Source organism: Magallana gigas, chromosome 4 (assembly GCF_963853765.1).
Source record: "Magallana gigas chromosome 4, xbMagGiga1.1, whole genome shotgun sequence".
Classification (NCBI taxonomy): domain Eukaryota; kingdom Metazoa; phylum Mollusca; class Bivalvia; order Ostreida; family Ostreidae; genus Magallana; species Magallana gigas.
The window spans coordinates 18654951-18681357 of record NC_088856.1 but is presented as its reverse complement, the minus strand read 5'-3'; the positions used below and the strand labels follow the sequence as shown (position 1 = coordinate 18681357).

At 33.7% G+C, this 26407-nt stretch overlaps 3 protein-coding genes across 4 annotated transcripts; 1 reads left to right on the top strand and 2 right to left on the bottom strand.

The window, feature by feature from the left end:
* Positions 1-61: 61 nt before the first annotated feature.
* On the top strand, positions 62-6668 carry LOC105320494 (splicing factor 45). 2 transcript variants are annotated; one of them, XM_011418441.4, is made up of 13 exons: positions 62-198; positions 1896-1967; positions 2151-2224; positions 2506-2598; positions 2788-2999; positions 3495-3652; positions 3853-3906; positions 4403-4472; positions 4701-4852; positions 5039-5112; positions 5324-5422; positions 5873-5945; positions 6165-6668. In XM_011418441.4, exons 2-13 carry the CDS (start codon positions 1904-1906, stop codon positions 6275-6277), a joined length of 1236 nt encoding a protein of 411 aa, XP_011416743.3. In that variant the 5' UTR covers positions 62-198; positions 1896-1903; the 3' UTR covers positions 6278-6668. The 2 variants fall into 2 exon arrangements, with proteins under 2 accessions (XP_011416743.3, XP_065937608.1); XM_066081536.1 differs by having other exon boundaries at positions 141-198; positions 1897-1967; positions 3850-3906.
* An 886-nt stretch (positions 6669-7554) lies between these two features.
* LOC105320495 (pre-rRNA-processing protein TSR2 homolog) lies at positions 7555-11745 on the bottom strand. The gene is made up of 6 exons (XM_011418442.4): positions 11616-11745; positions 11400-11490; positions 9289-9380; positions 8892-9041; positions 7898-8018; positions 7555-7680 (listed from the first exon to the last, which is right to left on the bottom strand). The coding sequence occupies exons 1-6, from the start codon at positions 11736-11738 to the stop codon at positions 7619-7621; spliced, it is 639 nt and encodes a 212-aa protein (XP_011416744.3). The 5' UTR covers positions 11739-11745; the 3' UTR covers positions 7555-7618.
* Positions 11746-12967: 1222 nt separating this feature from the next.
* On the bottom strand, positions 12968-24040 carry LOC105320514 (neurogenic locus notch homolog protein 1). The gene is made up of 9 exons (XM_066083262.1): positions 24037-24040; positions 18721-23952; positions 18491-18597; positions 18335-18402; positions 17804-18015; positions 17545-17598; positions 17339-17388; positions 15286-15371; positions 12968-13760 (listed from the first exon to the last, which is right to left on the bottom strand). Exons 1-9 carry the CDS (start codon positions 24038-24040, stop codon positions 13598-13600), a joined length of 5976 nt encoding a protein of 1991 aa, XP_065939334.1. The 3' UTR covers positions 12968-13597.
* Between the last annotated feature and the right edge of the window lie 2367 nt (positions 24041-26407).

Here is a 26407-nt window from a genome sequence, read left to right as displayed (position 1 = left end):
TTGAATCTAGGGTTATAATACATGTATTCAAAATCATTCAACTACAGACGTATATACTGATTCATTTTATCAAAATGCTATTTTTATGGTTACAATTTTGGTTAAAATTCCACGTACGGGTTATCTAAAATAATAAACGCCAAAAATTTGTCTGTCTGTGTGTCGGCATTAAAAGAGCATTGATTGAAGAAATCTAAGGTAAATGGTTTGTTTCATTAAATAATAACATTTATTTACTTTTTTCCCTCAAAAACCTTGCTTTGCCATTTATTGGCATGGTTTCATCAGCTGCTCGTCAGAATTACTCTGACATGCTGGCAGAAATGCATCTCGGAGTGATGCTGGCTTGCAAATAATACAAGATGCAGAGTATATACATGTAATAACATTAAACATCCCTGATAATACATTCCATATATCACTGTGTATTTTGCATTGCAAAAGTGAGTACATTGGGCAACGTATTCATACAAGCCGGAGACATTAATCAGTTCATCACTATATCTTTCAAGCAGTCAAGTAAATCATATGTTACTGGTGTAGACAAAAGCACTCTATAGTTCATTTTAAATGGTACTGTATTCATTTTAACGAGGCCGAGTACAGAACAAGTACGCACGTTTTCGCGCAGCGTTTCATTTGTATTGTGACGTCATCGTTTTGCTTTGTTGACGCCATGGCGTGATAGTTTCAACTGCAGATATTCAGCGAAATTTGTTGAAAATAGCTCGTTTGATGTGTAAAATTGATATAATATTGTGGAATAAACATAAATGTCTCGAAGTATAAGCTTTATTTGGGCTCAGGTAGAAAACGTGAAGAGGGTTCAGCAAGCCTAGCCCTCTGTCACATTTTCTTTACCCGCCTAAATATAGCTTAATTCATATATTTCGAGACAGTAACCATGAATTTTATATTAATGACCCTTAATATGTGATGTTATATATTTATTTATTACTTAAATATGTCTGAATGTTTTAATAATACTATAAAGATCACCATTTCCGCCTTTGTTAAATAAAAAATAGCCATAATCCGACAAATCTTGGAAATGGGGCTTACAAAAAACAACTTTCATAAGACCCCTGGAACAAACCAGGTGGTAAAAGGTTTTTTTAATTTGACTATTTGATGCCTTTTAGCAATAACTTTAATATGTAGAACTGAAAAAGAAATCCCTAGGTCAGAAGTTTGAAAAAATGTGCAAAATTGATACATTTCAAGCAAAATCCCATAGGGTCTTATGTTAAAAATTAACAAACTTTGAGATGACCTCTTAAACAAACGGTGTGGTAAATGTCTTATTTTTTTATCTTAAAATAATAATTATATCAGTAGAATTTCATGTAAAAAATTTCATTCAAAAATCTAGGGCAGAACAAATTAGACCTGGCCTCGTTAAATGGTTGATGATGATGTTAAAAGAAAACAGTCTAATGCAAGTTAAAATAAAGTAATAAGCTATTGCGAACTATATTGGGGCTGAATTTCCAGATGTGTTTTATGTAGGACAGTCCTGAAACTTAATTTTAATTTGTGAAGAGCCATGCGACAGAGCCTTATCTCTGCCGAAATTAAATTAAAAGTGACATCAATTTTAAAGATTTGAATATCAAATATCTACGTCTGTCATTTCAGGAAAATTGGAGAAGTAAATCTAAAACTAGTGTCATTTAAGTTGTATGTAACTTTAATAGGACAGTGGATGAAAATCATTCGCAAAACGAATTTCTCTGATGTTGATACTTGGGTACTAATGTTATATTTATAGCAATCAATTGTTATGACACAAGGATAATAATTAAGATTGAGAATTAAGATAATAGTAATTTATTTAACATTTTATTAGGGTGAAGAAAATATTTTGTTTTCACTGTTGCTGTTTCTTTTTCCAGAAAAAAAAATGTCCCTGTATGATGGTTTAGATATTGATAAAGAAGATGGTGGTAGCTCTAAACCAGTTGTTGGTAAGAAGGATTATTATAAGTTGTCTATGTTACGCGATCATGTTGATAAATGAATTTAAGAAATGGAGGAAAGATAAATTAGTATTTCCAGGTTTTTTTTAATCTTACATCCTATGTTTTTAAGTGGCATATACCTACATTTAAAACACTCTAATATTACCTAACCAATTGTTTTATTTCAAGCTGGGTGGTCTTCCAACTACAAACTTCTCCAGTCACAACTTCAAGCCAAAAAAGCTTCCTCGTCACAAGGAAGAGTAAGTACTTCATCTATCTTTATGTATATCTGTGGTGCTAAGTTTTTTAGAATTTAAAATCTTTCATTTGAAGGTTAGTAAAATAGCCAATATAACTGCTCCTTCCATTCATTCATTCATTCATTTGTATGAACTGTTTTTGAAAAAGAAGTACAAGTTAAAACAGAAAAAAAATTAATTAATTTAGTACTTTAGCATAGTCCATTTTATAATGTTTTAGCTTTTTTAATTGTGATTTGAAGAAATTGTTCTTATTTAATGAATTTTATTCTTTTCAACAGAAAAGCAGACATGGGGGAGCAACGTTGGCTCCAGTAGTGGACCTCAAGAAATCCAATGATTCTGAGCTCTACTTCAACCAAATCACAGGCAGAGTAAGACCCACCTCATAAAATCTGTGTTTGTTAATTAAACAGAAAATGCACATATATACTATTTTTCACTGCTAACTGAATACCAATGAATGTATCAATTTAATTCAGCTTTAATTTCATTTTTGTTTTAATATAATAATATTTTTTGTGGGAATTTACCTTACTCATTTGTTTCTTCTGCTATGTTAGATTGAGAGATGTCCCAATGTATCGGCTAACATAGGAAGCTCACCATTCATCCCCTCTGAACCTGTTCCATCCCTTACTGGAGTGGCAGATGAGTATGACCCCCTCAGGCCAAATGACTATGAGGATTTTGTTAAAAAGAGGAAGGAGCAGAGACATAAAGAGAGGGAGGAAGACATGAGGAAGCGAGACATGGATGAGGACCGCCACCCAAGGTAAAACATGATGGTGGGGAAAGAATACTCTGGTACAAAGTGGGAGATTGGGTACATGTATACTAAAAGAGTGAGAATGGGCCATAGGACAGAATACTCAAAGTAAGACTTTGGAGCAGGAGAAAATAAATCTACAATGTTTATCTGTTTGGTAGTGTTTAAGTCAAGTGAGGAATAAACCTAAAATGGGTATTTTTTTGGTTGTGACAGTGCAATTATCACTCGAGGTAAAAATGGTAGGATATTTTTTTCCACACAAAATGACAGTTTACCATTTTGTACAAACTAATCTACCCCATATTTGTGAAGTGCTACATTTTGCCAAAAACAGTTCATCATTAAATGTTGTCACTCTCTGTTATGTGTCTTGCTAGTAGTGACTTTTGTCTGTTGTGAAGGTAAAAAGTTTGGGCAGTGGAAGTTAACTTGATCTATTCAGGTTATCTCAAAGTTTTAGGCCAGTAATGACAATGATTCTGAAATCATCTCTCACAGGAGGCGCAGAGATCGAGACAGAGATCGTGATCGTGACAGGGATCGAGATGACTATGACAGGAGAGGAGGAGGTGGAGGAGGAGGAGGGGAGATGGAGCGAGCACAGCGAAGGCGAGATGAGGAAGAGGAAGATGATTATGAGAAACCACGCAAGCCAGGTCAGTAATTGTGTATGCAGCCATTGTTTATCAGTTTGTTATGATCAGATAATGTTAACTATTGGGACATGCTGATATTGATTGAAGTTGGGCAAAAAAATCTGAGGTAATTAAACTGATGAGTATTGCAGAAGAAATTATAGCTTGGTTAAGCAGACATTTTGTTGCACATGGCATGACAGAGTTATTGTTCTTAGCAGTTGGAGGAGCAGCTATTGCCCCGCCCACATCTTTAATTGAAGATATTGTACCTGGTGAGTAGCAGTTTTTGTCAAAGACTAAAACCAGCCAAGCAATGTGTTGTCTCAAAAATTTAAAGTTTATATAAAAATACAGGGTTTTAATTTAAAGTACAGTACCAATCAAGTATGACTTTGTATATTCTTTTAACAAATTTTACAGAAATTCAATGATCTATTGCATCTATTGAAATACCGGTATTTCAATATCTATGTCTGGGATACTGAACACACTAACTTCAGCTTGTTTGTAGAAAATGGTTATTGGGAAAGGATTATGTAATATTTACTCATTCTTTTGAGAAAAGTACTTTGTATATGAATCAATGTTGTACATGTAATTATAATGTGAAACAATACTGATATCTGATGAGATAGATATTTATTTATGGTGGATTTAAACAGACTGCTCTTGACTTTTGTTGATCATATGTGAATAAAAAGTAGTGGTAGATTAATTGGGAAGTGCAATCAGGTATTTGTAATTAACAATGTATTTAATGTTTTACAGATCAGTCAGGATCTCCCATAATGCCCAACAGATCAAACTCTCCACCTATGGGGTACAGCATCGGGTTAGGGTAAGCCTCTTCTTGTTTCTCTTTTAACATACTGCAGGTGTCAAATTATACATATACATGAATTTTGATAGAATGCATGTACATGTATTTTAATAGAGGAACTGTAAAATTCTTAATTGTCTCTACTGCTATTTTTACTGCAGGGGTTTATTAAATGACGTTTAGGAAATAGTTACACCACTTTCAGGGAATCGGATTTTTAATGTTGATGTGATTTAAATTTTTCAGAGGGTCTGTAGCCTCTAAGATTATGGCCAAATACGGCTACAAGGAGGGTCAAGGTCTTGGAAAATTGGAACAGGGAATGAGTACCGCACTGTTTGTGGAGAAGACGAGCAAGAGAGGAGGGAAGATCATCCATGAGAAAGACCTGCCCAAACGTAAGTTCTGGCCTGTAGCAAAATTATGTTTAAGTTGTATTTAATATGATTTACTCTTATTGAAATTGTATGGTAACTATATTTATAAATTAATTCATTTTACTTGGTATAAAGGAACAAAAAAAGCATTTTGCAAAAATATATCCAGTGCCTGGGGTGCAAATGTGTTTGTTTTATAAATTGTAGTGGAGCCACCAAAGGAATTGAGCATATCAAATACCAATTTAATGAAAAATCCATCAAAAGTCATTCTATTACGGGTAAGTAGCAAAATAACTTTGTATAGAAGAACCTAGACTGACCTGCTTAAAAAAATAATGTGCAGGTATATTAAAAGATTCTTTGTCTGTACATATATTTGATAAGATATTGTTACATGTGATATTCTCAGTGCATAAATTACAATTACCTGGTAAATGCCAGTATGTATACATAGCATGTTAATATTTGAATTTTGTGACCCTTAAACAGAACATGGTCGGACCAGGAGAGGTTGACAAGGACCTGGAGCCCGAGACAGCTGAAGAGTGCACCAAGTACGGAAAGGTCATCAAATGTGTCATATTTGAGGTATGTGTAGATGTACTAGATTTTTTTGATCCGTCCCCTGTAAAAATATCAAGCATCAAATATTGTGGTAGTACTGTGGATTCGTGTGGAATCATTAATCATTTTGTGTGGGCCAATTTTCGTGGATTGCTTAAATTTTACAGGTTCGTGGGGACGTAATTTTGTGCATTCTTTTAAACCTACAAAGGAAATATGGTTTTATTACCCTAATTTATTAATTCGTGAAGGATGTTAATTGATTTTGTGGTTGAGAGGTACCCACGAATTCCACGAAAATTGAGCCTCCACGAAATCTGATGATTCCACAGTATCTGATTCAATCTATATTAGCTACACAAGGTAGTGGATCAGTGGATCTTATATTAATAAGGTTGTTATTTGACTACTTATGGCTGTAAAAGATTTCCATGTATGTTATATGAATGCTGTAATGTTGCCTTTTGTTGATAGATTCCACATGGTGATGATGAAGAGGCAGTTAGAATTTTTGTGGAATTTGAACGAGTAGATTCAGCCATTAAAGGTACAGTACAATGGTTTCAGTTCCATTATTATACATGTACATGTATTAAATATCAAGACACACAAAAATTTACCATACGATGCATTGTCTTGTATGTGTGACTAGACTCAACTGACTGTAAAATCACTTTTAAGAAAATTAAGTACTTGATTCTTTGGTTATTCTTCATTTTTTCCCCTCAATATCATGTGCCTTGAAAATTTTCTTTGTATATTACAGCTATCATTGACCTGAATGGCAGATACTTTGGAGGAAGAATCGTGAAAGCATGTTTTTATAATTTGGACAAATTCAGAAGACTAGATCTAGGGGGTGAAATGGATTCATCATGACGGCCATGGAAGAGGAAGTTTTTTCAGCTAGTGTTTGTGCATAAATGTACATCAATTGTATGTACATTTATCAATGAAATGGCTCAAAGGTCATCAGAAATATTAGGCCTACTAAAACACCAAGAAATTCTACACTGTTTGGTACATGTACAGTGTATATATGTACATGTATTAAAATGTAAAATATAGATGTACAGTATCTATAGTATGCAGTATACATGAACGAAGATGGACAGGAAGTGTATGTAATTCTTACATAAGAAATAGTGAATTCATTGTGTATGATGCATGTGTGTGATGATCCATTAGATGTACAATGTATGTGCAAAGCATTTCGTTGTATTACCTGAATATGTAGCATTTCAACACAGCAGAAATAAAATTATACCTGAAAATTTCTCTTTTCTTTGACTTGACATTAAGTTGTTAATTTAAAAAAAAACTTTTCTTTTGAACATGTATATTATGGTTTCATTAATATTCGAGGGCATCTATTTTTGTAGATTTAGTAAAATTCAGTTTCAAGGTAAAGTAAATTCCTGGACACCTCTTCTACCAATCAATGAAGACTAGTTTCCTTTTCCATACTTCAGTGAACTTCTGACTTATGGGATTGATTACATGTAGATATTAACCATCGTCGTGGGTCGGTCTCACTTTACAAACTGGGTTTCCGACGAGTTGATGTTAAATGAATATTTTTAAATTCACAATATAAATTTTTACATCTTTACATGAACCTCTATATTTCATATGTTAATACCAAATTGGTAGAAATAAATGATCATGCTGTCAACTGTGGTATAAAGATCAGATTTAGGATAAATATTTGATAATTTGTAGTTCTTTGATTTGATGTTAATTGTGTCACAACTTTATGAGCTAGGGCTTAACTTGCACTTCCGAGGCAAGCATATACATGTAATAAGAAATTTGACACATGGTGTCTCTCAATTAAATGCTGAAATTGATCAGAGCATGATTTCTCCGCAATGTACCAGTAATGATAGGAACAGTTAATAACTGTTTGGAGAGGTACAAGTATTCTTTCCTCTAGAACTTCAGTTGTAAATAAACTGACTGGCCTAATAATCATTTTCCATTCTAAATGACCAGTGCACTATTATAAAATGAAAATTTAAGTGGAAGTCTGTGGCTATCAGAACTACCAACAAATGAAATATTCAACTAGGCGGACATCAAGTGAAGTTTCCTAACTGAAATTCCTATTTTGAGTAATTCTTCTTGAAGGTAATGGTGACGTAAAACAAAAAAGATTTGCGTAACATAATTTATTGACTAATATTTACAGTACATGTATTAAAATTATCACATTCAGTGTTATCTGCGTTTTCCTCGGTGTACTGTGCTCCAGCCGTCTTCTTCCTCTGTTTCCATAGTTTCTAGAAAAGAAACGAACAAAAGAAATTAAACAATAATACCAGGTACTTCGATTTTTTATCATGCCAAAGTTCGAAATTCAAATATACTTCAGTAACTGAATTGTCTTTAGACTCTGGGATTGTGATAAATACAAGTTTTAGCCTTATAAGTCCGAAAGATTTTTACAAAACTTGACAGATCTTGTATTCCTTTATCATTTATAGAATGCAAGCCTACCTTCTGTAGATTCTTGCTTTGTACTTTGGTGTGATGTACATGTATTTTCCATTCCATTTGTTAACCCTCCACAGGAGCTGACACTAGAAGAGTTCTGCCCCCCTTGTTCATTGACATTCTCCTAAATGCAAACATGCATATGACTATTTGAAATTGCTTTAATTAATTTCACTCTGAAAATGTATTAAGTTAAGAAAATAGGTATAGTTTCAATACTATGCTTATGGTATAAAAATATTTAAACAAATATTTACACAGTTATTCAGATTTCATGGTAGAAGTGAAAAATGCAAGCGTCTGATCTTGAATCATTGTATTGAAGGGGTAGGGGAAACATAAAGAAAATACTTTGTAAACAAAAGAGAGTGAAATGAAAATGTGAAAGTATAATGACAGTACATGTATTGTGAATACAAAACACAACTCTGATTAAGAATACACAAGATGTGTGTATACATTATGAACTTTTAAGCATTTTTCAAATTTTCCAGTCATTGTTGGCTATGAATAGCAATTCTGTGTACCTGAAACCATTGTAAAGCAAAAATATGTTATTTTAATTTTATTATAAGGCTTTTCAAAGCTAATTCTATGTTTAACATAACCCACCTGCATAGCTTTGGGAGAAATTGTGTTACTAAAAAAACAAAACTCCTATATACTGCAATCTGTAGATTTTGAAATGTTTAGAGCACATTATGGACTACAATGTGTATATATCAGATACTCAATGGGATTGTCAGGAAAGATCATCATAAAAGAGGTAGCCTACATGTAGCTTGAATACTCACTGTATTTGAATTTTAATAATGTAAATGGATACAAATCATTAGTTTGAAAATTTTGCTTGTTTTAATTTTAGCGCCCTCCCTTGTAGGTTTGGTATTTTGAAGTAGTGTTAATCAAAGAATTAAGTTTGTACACCCTATATCATGATACAAACATTTTTTAAATAATAGATTTTCTCTTGAAAAGTACAGGTTTGTTTCCTGACCTCATCATCCCCTTCAATGGTTTCATCATTACCAGCCACTCTGGCACAGTTCTGTACAGCAGCTTTTGGTAGACCCTTTACCAGTTCCCTTACTTCTGCTTCCTTGCCTTCACGACAAAGTTTGTATATCCTACATATTAGTGAAGATATCTACAAAAATAGGGATGAAAATGGTGAAAACACATTTAAATTAAGATTGAGTACAAGTTTACATTTAAACTATACAGTGCTTACAAATAACCATTTGCAACATTTAATAGTTAATTTTTTTTTTTACAAGTTGTGTTCAGCTTCAATATTCATGTATAACATTGTTTTCCAAATTCTAAATTTAAATTGTTTTATTCATGTTATTAAGATGTTTTTTTTTTCTTTTTTAAATGTCTGACATACCTACCTGTGATAAGCTCCCATCTTCAACAATAGTATCAAATTCTGTGTTCATAATATCAGCGAGGAAATCTTCCACTTCATAGTCATCAATATCCTCTGAAACACAGAACGGGCAGAATTTTATAACAACGACTACAGCCTAACCTTCAATACTGTGGTAGACGGACATCTCGGCCCAACGACACCTCGGCCAAGGGCGTTTGACACCTCGGCCCAGACGGGTTGGCCAAAATTTATTGACAGTTCGGCCCATGTAAAAGGGGATGATAATTACTTTATCTATTCATTGATTTCTTCTTTCTATCTCTTTTTTTAAGATAATGACCAACGACATGAAATATTGAATTGCTGCTAAATGTGATAAAATTGTCAGATGATATTTAGCATCAAAATGTTCGTACAAGATGCGCACATGACCATTATATTTAAAATTAGTATGATCATATTTATTTAATCAACACTGAATGGTTAGTATATCGTTATTACACAACATTAATGAATAAAGTTCATTTAAAGTCTATAAAAAATATTTTTTTATGTGGAAGGTTAGATAGAAACAAACCTAAATCAACTTTTAGTGAAAAGGTAATGTCTATTGTTTTTAAATTTACATCGATATGTACATTTAACAATAAGCGCGCATAACTTCGGACATCGGGTCACACTTGCATACATGAAAATCTGTCAATCAAACTCTGTGTATTTGTTTCATTGGATGGTCACGCGTCTCATTTTTTTTTTGTCAACAGCCAATAGAAATTTGATGACTTTAAGCTTTTCACTACAATAATAATAGAATATGTGAATTTTGTAGATCGGAAATTTCAGGAATTGATGACACACTTGAAATATATATTAGTGTTAAATCTAGGATTTAAAGATTGCAATATTTAGATATTTTCATAAATTTATTAAATCTACAAAGATTGACCAGAAAGTGGACACACTAAAAATATTTTGCGTAATAATGAAATGAAATGTCATGATGTGTTGTTTCTCTGACGATTTTGTAAATCTGATATATATGGACTTTGGTGATTATCGTCTTATAATTATAACTGCTCGTAATTTTAAAATCTTCATTGTCTCCCGTGACACGCGTTTGCAACTCCAAAGGAAAGTGTTTCATCCTCTTGTTTGTTTAACTATTAGTGTCATTGTCGAAATTGTCGTCATTTTCTTAATTTTATTTTTTTGTTTGCTTAACAATTAGAACTTAATGGTCTCATTTTTTTATTAATTCAATTTCTTTTACACGTCTATGATATGTAATATTTTGATAAAATATATATGTTAATAAAATAAAAACATTTAAATCAAATATTTTTGTTTGAATTTTGCTTGAACCGAGATGTCTTTTACGTGAGCCGAGTTGTCTAAAATTTTGGGCCGACCCGTCTGGGCCGAGGTGTCCTGGGGCCGAAGTGTCGTTGGGCCGAGGTGTCGTTGGGCCGACATGTCTGACATTCAATATTGCCATCCCACCAATTTTTCATGATTATATTATCAAGTTGCAAAGTTTCTGTTTATAATAAGAGTATTGTTATTGTAGGTTAAATTAAAAACAACTTGTGTACTGTGAAATACAAGTACCGGTAGTGTACCAATTATATTGTAAACTCTAAATTTCTTTTCATTATAATTGTGTGGAATTAGGATTAACATCTATAATGCTATTTACTTGAAATTTAAACACTGTTCACTTGTAACGTACGTACGTCATATGTTGGACATTATAAAAATGGCCTGAATATTGACGCAAACACATTAAAAGTTTTTGTGGAAAGTGCTGATATGTTCACGTTGTACATTTACATATCAATTTATAATTACATTACAGAGTTTCAAAACATGGCTTTGTAACCTGGTAACTGAAGAATTGTTTAGTCATTATATTTTACCCCATATTCAAAAACTTTAAGCTTAAAATTACGATGTAGCCATGTAGTGTCAGTTATGGGTCTTTGTTCAGCATTCATCAATTACATTGATATGTTTCAATATTGAGAATACGTGGTAGAGGATGATATACATTTTTCAACTTGAGATCTCTCGACATTGATTCAATACAGTATACATGGTATACTTCACACTTTATTAGCGCACAACACTCACTATTTTCTCTAAACCACTGATCAACAGCTGTTATCATCCATTCTGCTTTTTCTCTGCTGTCTGCACCTCCAAATCCTTGAGTAACAGCTAGCTATATTTAAAAAACATCGAGGAAATTCGAAAATTCGTATGTTGTGAATGTTTCGTTTTGTGATTTAAACATGTAAATTGTATTTCGTGGAATAATTTTCCCTATAATAAGTCAACGATAGATACCTGAAGGACTGTCCAACTGTCAAAAACTGTTGCAACAGCAGCTGGAAACATCGTGTTTTGACCGGAAGTCATGGTGCCATGCGATGGTAAAATTGTTAAGTCGCACCAAAAATGTTTCGACATTTATATATGAAGAGAGAGAGAGAGAGAGAGAGAGAGAGAGAGAGAGAGAGAGAGAGTCTCAAAACGATAACTGGTTTTTTTTTTTACATATGTACAATTTTTTTTTTTAAAAATCAAGATATTTTCTCTTTACAATTTTATTTCAATAAATTAATTCTTAAAAGCTCAAATCATTTCCAAATGGTTGAGCATTACAAAATAGTAGTGTAATTCAATATTTAGTTACTACAGTTGCACTCATCATATTATAGATCTATACATACACATTTTGTTATAAAAATTTCTTATCAGTGAATTAATTATCATATATATGTGTAAAGATTTCATATTTGATAAAATATACATGTATATCCAAACAAAATGGGGGGGGGGGGGGGGGCATTAAAAACCACCACTGATTCTCCAATCGCAAATCATTCATAACGAAAATTTGGATGATCACATTCGTGAATTTTATAATGTGGCAATGACATGAATTTACAATTTAAATTTTTCCCATATTGGAAATTAAAAGATATACATTAATTATCAATGTTGCTTGAAATCAACATTTTTTCCTTTTAATTTCATTTCCAATGTCTCTGTCTCATTTTTTAACTTAAAGCTAAACTTATTTTCTTCTTCTCTTGCAAAAGATCCGTCGTCCAAAAAATCCGCAATCTTTGCTGTTCCTGTTCTCCTCAATCTGGTACAAAAAAAAGATTAGATTTGGTTTTTATGAGTCAGAGCAAATCAAAGTGCAATCGCTTCTGCATTGTATATAGGTAGGGAACCCACAGTCAGTCTCGCCTATGCGTGTGAAGTGTCATTGTGAGCTTTTCTCGTTTTAATACCATTCTCAATACTCAATGAGAGAATAAAATTCTTTAGGTTTTGTAAGTCTGAAAATGAAAATTTTACAGCTGTTTATGGCCGCACGCATCTGCACTAATCCAACTGGCGAGACTTTCTTTTACGGAAGCATGAAGGAGCCAATCGTAATGGTGCTTGAGATAGTCATGAGAACGATAACTATTAAGCGAGTTGACCTGCGACCAGCAAGTGCAGGCACGTAGCATCGGAAAGGAAGGGGGGGGGGGGGGGCTGGCTGCCTTCCCTACTTTTTCTCGCAGCAAACATTTGTCGTTTATTTTCATATAAAAAAGTGAATTATCAAGGAGTTGGCTTGGCCTTTCCTCCCCCAACCCACTACACACACTTTTTTTGAGAGCATGTTAAATTTGAAGTGAAAGGAATGAAAGTAACAGTATAGTCTCTTTTTTTCAATTGCTTGCCAAGATTTTTTGGATGACACCCCCTACCCCCCACACTTTCAAAAACGATGCTACGTGCCTGAAGCGCATACAAGACCGTTGTTGATTTAGATTTCCAACAAATGACCTAAAACTGTTTTCAAAAGACACGCAAAATCGAAATAATAGTCACAAATAATATGTTAATACAACAGTGTTTCTTTAATGAGTAGGTGAAAATATAAACAAATTATACATAAAATGACACGATTACATGTAGTTAAATATTTCACTATAGTACATACATGTACATGTACGTACACGTATCGTCACAACATCATAATGTCATTCATTCATGCAACTTTTATATTGATATAAAATAACAATAAAACGTAAATAGTTTTCACGTTCGGAAAACACAGTACTATATAAAATGCGGATATGTTATGATATACGAAACATATCAATTTTTAAGCAAACGCTGAATGGGCTTTACAACGAGCAAAAAGACAAGTATATTTTACAGATACATGTCCATATATTGATTCACGTATATATACAAAAAAAGAACATTCTCAATGCACGTGCAAAATAAAATAAAAAATAAAACTAGGAGTGTTCGAGAGGTTAATGCGCCTGCGTGCTGTCTATTTCGAGCTTTCCACCATTGAGGTTATATATGGGATTGTAAGTAGAGTGGGCGGAGTCGTCAGTGTCTAGCTTAGTAAAGGTGGGCTCCATGTATAAACCGTCATCCCAAATAATGCTGTCTTTGTCTCTCTGACGTTTCCTGGAAGAGAAAGAAAATGGAATTTCTGAGCTAAGCACTCTGCAAGCAAGAGTGGAACACCAACGTTCTTCTCTCCACGGGTTCTTATTGAAAATGTAACCCGGCACTTCTGTGTAATAGTAACTTTGTGTTTTGTCCGAATTAAGATAAAGTACATTGCTAATTAATGAATTGGTTATGGCTAGGTAGGGTTAAAAGTAAAACTCTATATATCGAATGATCTTATAGTATGTCATCATGAATAAAAGAAGCTGTAAAGAAAGGCTCCAGTATTTAATGTCCTTAGCTACAAAATTTAACTCGAAAGAACTGTGCATAAAAATTAATAATTACATATTATATAATATAATTTTGTTTTCATATTTATAAATATCTTGTAATGAATGACAGAATGACTTTTGTACACAGATATTCAAAGACATGGTGATACTTTAATTATACTTTTAATTTTACATTTACATGTAAATATCCGCCTTTATGATTATAAAAAAATTGAGATATAATGATTTGGATGATACACATACATATGCATAAGCAAAATGGAGTATGAAACAAATAACAATGAATATATTTATGGTGGAAAGCTTGAAAATGCTCTATTTATCTCATCTAACGAAATTAAATCCATTAATGCATCCTTAAATAATATATTATAAATAAGCTAACGGCAGTTGAAATATAATCTATCAAAATGTTACCTTATAATATTATTATCAAATGTATGATTAGTATTGCTAAATGTATCAGATAAGTATTACATGGAGACGCCCATTATTTGCTTGAAGATTAAATGTGATATGATTAGTAAATACGTGGTAATAACTTTGTTTACATGTACTTTAAACAGAACATCGGGGGTTAAATTGTTAAATAAATATTGATAAAAGGTAAAAATCCGTTTCAATTAAATACACCCAATCTTGAATGAAGCTACGTTGTTGAAAATAAAATTATTGCTAGGACATGTAAACCCTAAGTACATGTGTCGTTTTTTTTTTCATAAAGTAGTAATAGTGTAAGTTCTTACTAATTGTGATTAATTAGACATAGTATAAAATATATTTTTAAAATGTTACCTAGTTGAAGTACATGTAGCAAAATATCACGATTGTCACATTACATTGTAGACCATACAGGAGAATATCATTGACTTCTACTATATTCAGTATATTTCTTATTGAATGACAAAACACCCCTAGCTATCTTTAATTAAGGTTTTGCTATTATCAACATTTCATAATCAATAAAACAAAACCACTAAAAGACAATGATATATATATATATATATATATATATATATATATCTTTGTCAGTATGTGAAATAATTCTAAAATAATTTTTTGCATGCAATATGTCATACAGGTGTAATACAGGTGATATCAATCAGCATTGACATACAACATAAGTAAGCTAATGAAAAGCAGGTCAAGACCGGGACTTACGTAACCTACATAAGCTGACGGGATAAAGTGCGTGGATGGTCTGGTACACTAGTGTACAATCAGTCGTTATCTACAGTACAAACCTCACGGTCCGGACGATGATAGCCAGGACGATCAGGAGCACCACCCCACCCGCCGCTGACCCAATTATCGTCGGCTTTAGCCAGGACTGCAAAATACACAGAACAGAAATTTTAAATTGTATTAATATGATAAAGAATGCTATTATATTCTAACTAAACTTGCAATTCGCAAAGGTAATGGAAAATTTATCCTTCATTAAGTAGCCCCGTTTACGGTGTTTTGCAAATATGTTGTGCAACTTTTCAAAATACCCTTCTGAAAATTTTACGAGGCGAAGGAAAAAATACATGGAAAGGATTGGCATCTGGTATCAATGCAATTCAATGCATTTATGTTGCAGCATATTTTAAAGAAATGTTTATGCTCCCGATAGCGACACTTATATCTAATATGACAAAATAAAATACATGTACAAGTGCCTGTTTTATAAAATGAAAGTCTTTTCCTTTTTGAAAACTTCATTTTGAATCCGAATTTTGGTTTCATAAAAAATGTTTGCATAGAACATTTACTAGGACTGAAATTCGTTGAAAGATCAGAATGTATACCTATTGTACTGTACGGTTATTTACACACACGTCTCATTTTACAAAAATTGTGTTTTTTTCTTTCTTACTTATGACATAATTAATAACATTCAATCTGACACAATTTTTACGGGCCGTCCTTGATTTGACCCATGTACTGTTAATATTAATATCTGTAATACTTATCACAAACTCCTCCCGTCACTGCAAACTTCCCACAATCAATATGTAAACAGCAATGCAAATATGACTTATTAAAGTATGTCAAAAAATTAATAAAAATAATAATATAGAACCGATAACGATTTTTATCATCGTGATATGCTGTTTTAATATTTATTTTTCAAGATTTGGTGTTATAATTTTATGTGATTTTTTTTAATACCGTGTTAGAAAACCTTTGTACACTGTACCATTGCGCAGTTATTGCAACCAAAGCATGTTTATATTCGTGTTATTACATATGTAACAAATGTCTATGTACTTATATGTACACATGTATTTACTTTAGGTTAAAAAAAAGGGAAAACCACAATTACTTTCCTTGCATATATATTATACTATATTTGTTATATGATGTACATTCATATGCATGAAAATAGAATTATATTCTTAAATTCCTGCAAAATTGAATCCCAATTTATAAATATCGAGATTAATTCAGTTTTTTGTTTTGCTCTGAATCTTTCAGAATCACCTGGTTAGAAATAAAATATTGGTATTTTCATTCATATTGAATCATTAAAAAACTTCATTACCACCTTGAGGTAAACGTTGATTTAGGGAACGTTATCGTGTAGATTTTGACAATTTACAAATCCTTTTGTTGAAAATCATTTTAACAAAACTACGACTGTATCTGATTGCATATGTTACATAGAACATACATGTGCATATTATTTTCTCGTGTGCGGCCTTCTCAAATCTCTCTGCCCTGAGCAAACAAAGATGCCCTAATACAGAGAAACCGCCCTGACTTTTACCCGTTGCATTAGTACACACATACCCTGTGTTTGATAAACTGATATAAATATATATCAAGTTTCTCTTAATCCTTTACCCACAGCTGGTTATCTGTACAGTTAGCCTAGAATATTTATGCATTGAGATGTTAATGATCGGTACGCTGTTCCAGGTATCATAAGCTGGAACATATACTATCTAAATTTGATATGATTTGAGAGAGAGAGAGAGAGAGAGAGAGAGAGAGAGAGAGAGAGAGAGGAATCTCAGCTATTAAAAACAAAATTGATCAGGACAGTCACTGCATTTTACAAAAGAACTTAAGACAAAGTCGTAAATATTTACTGTCTCGTAAAATGATCTTTAATGAACATAATTGACATAGAGCCATTTGTTTAAAACATTTCAATTCCCATAATTATATTTTCCAGCCATAAGAATGATTATTGAATAGTCTAAGATCAACTAGCATTCATTAATTTGGTAGTAAGTCTTTTAAAAGTTCTTTTGTAAAAACGCAGCCCAGGTCTTTATTACATTTATGTACTATATATAAATATACCTTAGTGTTCTCGGGTGTCTCTGTAACTTCTAAGGATCTTGTCGTTTTTACTAAAATATTTTAAAAAAAATAAAACATACAAACTTTGAAACAATAAGTAGGGTACCTGTGCGGAACTGCAACTACATGTGAAAAATAAAAAGTAAGGCAATTTCTTGCAAATACATGTACATTGATCATTGGGAAACCAATTCAAGTTTACAGACCTGAGGACGTGGGTGTAGATGACGAAATAGTAGTGGGCGTAGGTCTGGGCAGTTCTAAAAAATCATCAACATCATCAAGTTATCGTTTATATGTAACTGCTACATGTATTTTATTACCGCATTCTTAAAAAAGTACTATATTTCAAACGATAAAAGTCATTACCAATCACAAACCATCGTATTTCATTCCCTATAGTTTATGGTAAATTTGCTGTTTCTGTTCAAACCTAGATGTAAATCAAAACCAATAAACACGCACCCCTGAGTTCAATCTTGGCGTGTGTGATATTGAACGTCTGTACCAGGGCCTGGATCGCCTGGTTATGGACAGAAGAGTTCGCCTCCAGCTCTTTGATTCCTTTCTCGAACGTGTCGATGACGGTAGCGTTATCTACTTCTATCACCGTCCCGTTCTCCACTGTCTCGGGCTGGCTGAATGTCTGGTTATACTTAATGTCTATGCTGCCTTGTCTGTAACATATGTTGACAAATCAATACTGTATACAGAGAAATATTCGCCCCGTTTTATTTTCGCTCCTTTCGCCCTTGTTGTCGGTGGGCAAATTTGAAACTGAGCGAATTTTATTTTCACCAAAAATACCTCTTTTAACACAAATACAATGGGGCGATTTCAAGACGGGACGAAACCGTTTGCAAGTGAAGAAGGGCGAAAATAACCCTATATACATACAGTAATGTCTAATCAATAAGCTATATGAAATGTTTCGTTACATTCGATGTAACTGCAGACTTGTATGAATTAAATATAATAAAAATACAAATGACTTACGTAATACTGATGATATCTGTTCTCAAGTAAACATCCTTTAATTCTCCATTTTTATAGACAGCAGCCATCTAAATCACCAATAAAAAAGGGAAAGAACTAATTATAATAACACATATGAAGTTTTAAAGATGTATATTTTTAAAATACCATACTGACCAGTGTCAGAAAGTGTGCCGACACATTCTGGTATTCTTCACTTGACTTGTTCTCTAACGCAGCATGCCACTCCACAGCAAACTTCACCTTTCCCTCAAATATAACCTCTACAATTCACAAATTTCTGTGCTTTATCTTACATTTTTACTTATTATTTTCAAAGAATCGATAGTATTTATGAGCTGTATATTACATGTTTACATATTAAAATTGCGGTTGTATATATATACTTGTAGGTTTTGGAATAGTTGTCGTAGTCATAGAAGTAGTTGAACTCGATTTTGTACTTGTACTAGCAGTTGAATGAGAGGATGAAGGCTTCATCGAGTTTTTGGAAGGCGTAGTTATGTACGAAGTTGTTTCTGTGCTTCCTTTGGAAGCCATGGTCATGTTAATAGTGATTTGACCGGGTTCTGGAGTGGAAGTTTCTGAAGTGTTCGTCACATTTTCCGAAGAAGTTGATGTCGGTGTTTTGGTTGTAATGGGATTCGTCAATTTGCTTGGGGTATGAGTTTTTGTTAAAATGGTACTGCTTATAGTAGTAACTGGTGTTTTCGTTAACTTTTCAGTAGAAATTGAAGACGGTGTATTTGTTGTAATGGATTGAGTCGAGTTGCTTGCACTCTCAGAAGACATTGAAATCGGTTTACTGTTTGTATTGGAAGGAATCATTCTGCTTGAACTTTTGATTGGGATATGAGTACTTGTTAAATTGGCATTGCTTATTATAGTGACAGAAGTTTTCGTTGAACTTTCAGAAGGCCTCAAAGTCGGTGTATTGCTTGTTATTGAATGAGTCGACTTGCTCGAACTCATGTTTGTTGTATGCACTTTTGATGTAATGGCACTGCTTACCACAGTTGTAGATCGAGTATGTGAGCCAATTGACGTCGGATTTGTAGGTGATATTTCACAATCTTTTCCGGTAAATTCCTGATTGCAAATACAGATGTATTTATTGTTGTCGGTAACCTTACATCTCCCATTGTGACTACAGTTTTGATAGAAACAAGGGTCTTGGTTTTCACAATTAACTCCAATAAAACCATCCTTGCAAAGACAGTTATAATGAGATGTTCCTTTTTGACACGTGCCATTATGTTGACATGGACTGCTGCTGCAATGATCGAACACTTCACAATGGTTGCCAGAGTATCCGTCGGGACACTTGCATTCTGCATAGTTATTTCTACTCTGACATGTTCCATTATTGCAGTTAAAGTTATGACAGAAATCCATAATATCACAAATGGTTCCTTTAAATCCAGTCTCACAATGACACGTAAATCCATCGTTAAGACTACTACAGTTTCCATGATTTGAACAATGTTGATTAAAGCAATGGTCTAAAACATTACAACTACGACCTGTGTATCCTCCAATGCACGTACACTGATAACCATTGTGAGTATTTGAACAGTTTCCATGTGTGCATGGGTTACTGTGACAGTAGTTTTTTAGTTCGCAGTTTCTACCTAGGTATTCTGCTAAACATTGACAGGTATAGTTATTGTTGTTGTTTGTACATTTTCCATGACGGTTGCAATTTTGACTATTGCAAAAATTACGTGTTTCACAGAAAGTTCCTAGGTAATCTGAGGGACATAAACAAGTATAGTTTGATGATCCTGATCTTACTTGACAAGTTGATTCATGCTGGCACTTGTTATTATAGCAGCTGTCGTACTCGCAGTCTTTTCCAGAGTAACCAGTTCTACAATGACACGAATAAGTATTTCCACCATTATGACAAGTTCCTCGAGAATGACAATTCTGACCGTGACAGAAGTTACGCGTTTGACAGTGATCTCCAATGTATCTAGGATCACATTTACATGTATAGCTTGAATTACCATTTACACACGTAGCACCATTTTGACATTGGTTTGTATCACAGTAAGTGTGTTCACAATCGTGTCCTGTGTATCCAGCGTTACATTGACATGAGTACGACTGTTGTCCATTATGACATGTACCATGGTGAGAACATGTTGTATCGAAACAGTAATCATGTTCACAGTCTTTGCCAGTATATCCAGAGTTACAATTACATTTGTAAGAGTTACGTTCATTCTGACATGTTCCATGATGAGAACAGTTCTTATTATAGCAATGATTGACTGTCTCGCAGTTTTTGCCCATAAAGGCAGCACTGCAATTGCACGTATAGCCCTGAATTCCGTTTATACAGTTTCCATTATTGTTACAATGCTTTCCTAAACAATAATCAACAGTTTCGCAATTTTTACCAATATAAGCACCATTACAAACACATTTATAACTATTACCTTCATTATGGCACCGACCACGATTTGAGCAATGTTGGTTATAGCAGTGATCTACCGCATTGCATGTATGACCTGTGTATCCCCCCTGACATGCACAATTGAAACCATTGTGACTATTTGTACACTTCCCATGTGTGCATGGGTTACTGTGGCAGTAATTTCTTTGTTCACAGTTTTGTCCATTGTATTCTGGTGAACATTGACAAGTATAGCCATTTTTGTCGTTTCTGCAGTTTCCATGATCGTTGCAATTGTGACCATTGCAAAAATTACGTGTTTCACAGAAAGTTCCTAGGTAATCTGAGGGACATAAACAAGTATAGTTTGATGATCCTGACACTATTTTACAAGTTGATCCTTGCTGACACTTGTTATTATAGCAGCTGTCGTACTCACAATCGTTTCCAGAGTAACCAGTTCTACAATGACACGAATAAGCATTTTCACCATTTTGACACGTTCCTCGAGAATGGCAATTCTGATCGTGACAGAAGTTACGTGTTTGACAGTGATCTTCGATGTATCTAGGATCACATTTACATGTATAGCCTGAATTACCATTTACACACGTAGCATTATTTTGACATTGGTTTGTATCACAGTAAGTGTGTTCACAATCGTGTCCTGTGTAACCAGTGTTGCATTGGCACGAGTAGGAATGTTGTTCACTATGACATGTACCACGATTAGAACATGTTCTGTTAAAACAGTAATCATTTTCACAGTCTTTGCCAATATATCCGGGTTGACAATTACATTTGTAAGAGTTGTTTTCATTCTGACATGTTCCATGATGAGAACAGTCCTTATTGTAGCAATAATTGACTGTCTCACAGTTTTTGCCCAAAAAGTCAGCACTGCAATTGCACGTATAACCCCGAATTCCGTTTATACAGTTTCCATGGTTGTTACAATGCTTACCAAAGCAATAATCAACAGTTTCGCAATTTTTACCAATATAAGCACCATTACAAACACATTTATAACTATTACCTTCGTTATGGCACCGACCACGAGTTGAGCAATTGTGGTTATAGCAGTGATCTACCGCATTGCAGGTAAGGCCCGTGTATCCCCCCGGACATGCACAATTGAAACTAGTATGACTATTTGTACACTTCCCATGTGTGCATGGGTTACTGTGGCAGTAATTTCTTTGTTCACAGTTATGTCCATTGTATTCCGGTGAACATTGACAAGTATAGCCATTTTTGTCGTTTCTACAGTTTCCATGACCGTTGCAACTCTGGCCATTGCAAAAATTACGTGTTTCACAATGATTTCCAGTAAACCTGGGATCACATTTACATGTATAGCCTGAATTACCATTTACACACGTAGCATTATTTTGACATTGGTTTGTATCACAGTAAGTGTGATTACAATCGTGTCCTGTGTAACCAGTGTTGCAATGGCATGAGTAGGAGTGTTGTCCACTATGACATGTACCATGGTGAGAACATGTTTTGTTAAAACAGTAATCATGTTCACAGTCTTTGCCAATATATCCAGGTTGACAATTACATTTGTAAGAGTTGTTTTCATTCTGACATGTTCCATGATGAGAACAGTCCTTATTGTAGCAATAATTGACTGTCTCACAGTTTTTGCCCAAAAAGTCAGCACTGCAATTGCACGTATAACCCCGAATTCCGTTTATACAGTTTCCATGGTTGTTACAATGCTTGCCAAAGCAATAATCAACAGTTTCGCAATTTTTACCAATATAACCACCATTACAAACACATTTATAACTATTACCTTCGTTATGGCACCGACCACGAGTTGAGCAATTGTGGTTATAGCAGTGATCTACCGCATTGCAGGTAAGGCCCGTGTATCCCCCCGGACATGCACAATTGAAACTATTATGACTATTTGTACACTTCCCATGTGTGCATGGGTTACTGTGGCAGTAATTTCTTTGTTCACAGTTATGTCCATTGTATTCCGGTGAACATTGACAAGTATAGCCATTTTTGTCGTTTCTACAGTTTCCATGACCGTTGCAACTCTGGCCATTGCAAAAATTACGTATTTCACAATGATTTCCAGTAAATCTAGGATCACATTTACATGTATAGCCTGAATTACCATTCACACACGTAGCATTATTTTGACATTGGTTTGTATCACAGTAAGTGTGTTCACAATCGTGCCCCAAGTAACCAACTTTGCAGTTACATGAGTAAGAGTTAATTCCATTACGACAAGAACCACGATTAGAACACGTTCTATTAAAACAGTTATCATGTTCACAGTCTTTGCCAATATATCCAGGTTGACAATTACATTTATAGGCATTGTTTATGATCTGACATTTTCCACGATGAGAGCAGTCCTTCCTATAGCAATAATTAGTTGTCTCACAGTCTTTGCCCATATACATTGCATTGCAATTACACGTATAACTATTCACTCCACTTGTGCAGTTTCCATTATTACTACAATCTTTTCTAAAACAAAAATCAGTAAGTTTACAGTCCCTACCTTTGAATCCATCATTACAATTACATATATACCCATTGTTATGTACCTTGCATGTTCCGTGGTTGCTACAATTTTTCCCTGCGCAGTAGTTGAAATCATTGCATGTTAGACCCGTAAAATTATTAACGCATTTGCATGAAAAATTGGATGCACTGTTACTACATATTCCAGAATTTTTACATGGATTGCTGGCACAAAAGTCAGTTAATTCACAAAGTTGCCCAATAAATCCCTTGAGACAATGGCATGTATAATTTGATTCACCAATAACACATGTTGAACTATGTTTACACTGATTGTTTAAACAGAAATCTGTAACAGAACAGTCTGTTCCAGAGTAGCCGTGATCGCAATTACACACAGGTTTTTTATTACTTATGGTACAGTTGCCATGATTGCTACACGAAATACCGTTACAAGTATTACCAGCCAAGGTTTCACATGTTGTCCCCGATGTACCCTTTCGACAAAGGCATTCATAACTACCGATTTTGTTGACACACTCTCCTCCATTGCAAGGCTCCAACAGACACTCATCTTCATCTAATTGACATTTCAGACCGTAGACAGAAGGCGGACAGGTACAGTGAAAACTACCAGCAGTGTTTGTACAGTTACCGTGGCCGCAGAACGTTTTACTATGGCATTCATTAACATCCTGGTCACAGTTGCTTCCTGTCAATCCTGTGAAATACACCCAACTGTAATTTTAGATTAACCGATATAGTAACAACAAATGCATAATATTTTTATGAACAATGAACATACCCATTTTACAGTAGGTGTGTCCATTTACAACGCATTTGTTTGGATTACCGGGACAGTGAATTGAGCAGTCTGATCCATAGTAACCTTCAGAACAGTACGCCTTGTATGTGATCTGAATGCTGGAATACAGGATAGGACGTACTTGTATATTTGTATTATATAACGGATTAGGATGAAACATAAGTACATGTACATGTTAGTAGGGAAATAGGTTGATGGATCGTTATTGCTAAAGTAACAGGATAATTATTTTCAGTATACTAAAACTCTTAACGTCCAGATACCCTGGTAAGACAAGGCATCAGACACTGGATACTTTTTTAGAAATTCATCATTAGCTGGATGCGTTATTTGTCATAATAGCAAACACTGTTTAGTAAATCAATGTTATATGGTTTTGTGTGTTTTTGTGTTTTTTGATAGCTTTCACAAAGTATTTCAAAACACATACAATGTTGATTTACACCCTATGCAACATTTCACTTTTTTCCATCTAAAGATAAAACTGGAACGAAATATACCAATGTAAATGAGAATGAAAGATAGAATCCTTTACTATTTTGTTTAAAACTTTTCTCCAAATACATTACAGCAAATATACTAGTATGTTTGATAAATAAAGTGCGATGTATTTGGCAGGATAGCCCTTTGTCAAGAAAGGTTTGATACAAAAGTCAGGTGATTTTACATCTGCGATTTCTATATACTAAGTAGCAGAGAAAGTATGTCCATTCATAACTAGAGTGCATTTAACAACTTTAAATTAATCTCGTAAACTATGATGAAGCTGACATAAATCGAACACGGGAGTATGCATGTAGTCAATTTAATTCATTTTTATAAAAAATCTTTTCTCAAAATATGTATAGTAAATTTTGAAGTATGTGGCATTTTAAGAAAGAGGAGGGAAAGCTATTGTAACTTTTTCAAAAGATTTGTGAGCAAATTGCGTACCTGAAAGTTAATTTAAAAATGCATTTTCCCCATAGACTTTAATGTTAACTTCAAGATGTGATAAATTATATATCATTTAAAATCTTTAAAAAGGTTCAAAGGTACATCTTTATTTTTTGATAAACCCCTAACAAAACACAATGATTTTATTGATCATATTTCCAATCTATTAAACATAAAATATGATACTTGTAGACGGACTACCTTAATGAATCCAGGAATTATTAATGCTATTTCTGTAGTCATTCTTGAAATTTAAAGAGTCATGTAAAAGTATATATAAATGTTGGGTATATATACATTGAATGTAAATGCAAATGTACCTAAACGAGTTTTTGTCGCTGAAATAGTTAGCTGCTAACTTCTGCTGTCTCCAATTCTGTGACAATATATTGTGACCTATCTTTAAATCAGAATCAGAGAACACTTTCTGGTAGATGAGGGGCAGAGAGGAAGTCTGTTGATCTCCCACGCCAATTGCTATTCTACCTGTATATTTATTCTTCAAAGAAAATAAAAAAAATATTTGATACATGGTTATTTATGTTTAATATTTTAAAACGTTTCCAGCATGTGAAGTACATAGACTTGATACAAATGCACCATCAAAATGCATGACTATAAAATAACAAATATTAAATCACCACGTTACCCAGCTATCGACTTCAAGAAATTGAGGGTTAGTTGTATTGCCAACTTTGGATCCGAAAAACACATGTTTCCGTCTCATATCAAGTGTAGTGGTAAAGCTGGTTATACAGGGTTGATTTCTGCCCCTATCATAAATAGTAACAAAATTAATTATGAAATCACATGTTCTTCGTCAAGTATACAATGATCAAGAAAGTCAAAGCTTTAATTTTTGAAAAAGTTTTACAACAACATTTTTGCTTACTGTGGAATCAATTTTATTCGTGCGGGTGAATGTTTATGGGAAGCCAAACTGTTTCCTGATTCGTGGGGACGTAATTTCGTTCGTAGCATAATCGGAACAATTTTGATAAATATAAAACATATGATTTTATATTAGTTCTTGGGGATGTAAAATCGTGGGCATGGGTTACCTACGAAAGCCACGAACATTGGTCCCCCCACGAACAATAATGATTCCACAGTATATCAAACAGATTTATTACTTGAGGCATACAGTGAGGACTGGTTTACACAGTTTGGTACAGTTTGTCCCAGATACACCCTGACAGCAAGCACCACCATGGACTTTTCCATCGGTCTTTACTTCGTCAACGTGGATAAAGAAGGTTATCTTCCCTAATGTAACCTTCAACATGTTTCGAACGTTTCACTATGTGTGTGTATATATATATATATATATATATATATATATATATATATATATATATATATATATATATATATATATATATATATATATATATCTTCATTTTCAAAGTATCAG

Excerpts from the sequence above, each read along its gene's own strand:
- LOC105320494 (XM_066081536.1), top strand. The coding sequence starts at position 1,904 with ATGTCCCTGTATGATGGTTTAGATATTGATAAAGAAGATGGTGGTAGC. Across the intron at positions 3,000-3,494 it reads GATGAGGACCGCCACCCAAG|GAGGCGCAGAGATCGAGACA; the intron begins GTAAAACATGAT and ends CATCTCTCACAG. Across the intron at positions 3,653-3,849 it reads TGAGAAACCACGCAAGCCAG|CAGTTGGAGGAGCAGCTATT; the intron begins GTCAGTAATTGT and ends TATTGTTCTTAG.
- LOC105320495 (XM_011418442.4), bottom strand. The coding sequence starts at position 11,738 with ATGTCGAAACATTTTTGGTGCGACTTAACAATTTTACCATCGCATGGC. Across the intron at positions 9,042-9,288 it reads AAGATGGGAGCTTATCACAG|ATATCTTCACTAATATGTAG; the intron begins GTAGGTATGTCA and ends CTATTTTTGTAG. Across the intron at positions 8,019-8,891 it reads CCATTGAAGGGGATGATGAG|GAGAATGTCAATGAACAAGG; the intron begins GTCAGGAAACAA and ends GTTTGCATTTAG.
- LOC105320514 (XM_066083262.1), bottom strand. Across the intron at positions 18,598-18,720 it reads AACTATTCCAAAACCTACAA|AGGTTATATTTGAGGGAAAG; the intron begins GTATATATATAC and ends TGTGAATTGTAG. Across the intron at positions 17,389-17,544 it reads ATCTACACCCACGTCCTCAG|TAAAAACGACAAGATCCTTA; the intron begins GTCTGTAAACTT and ends AAAATATTTTAG.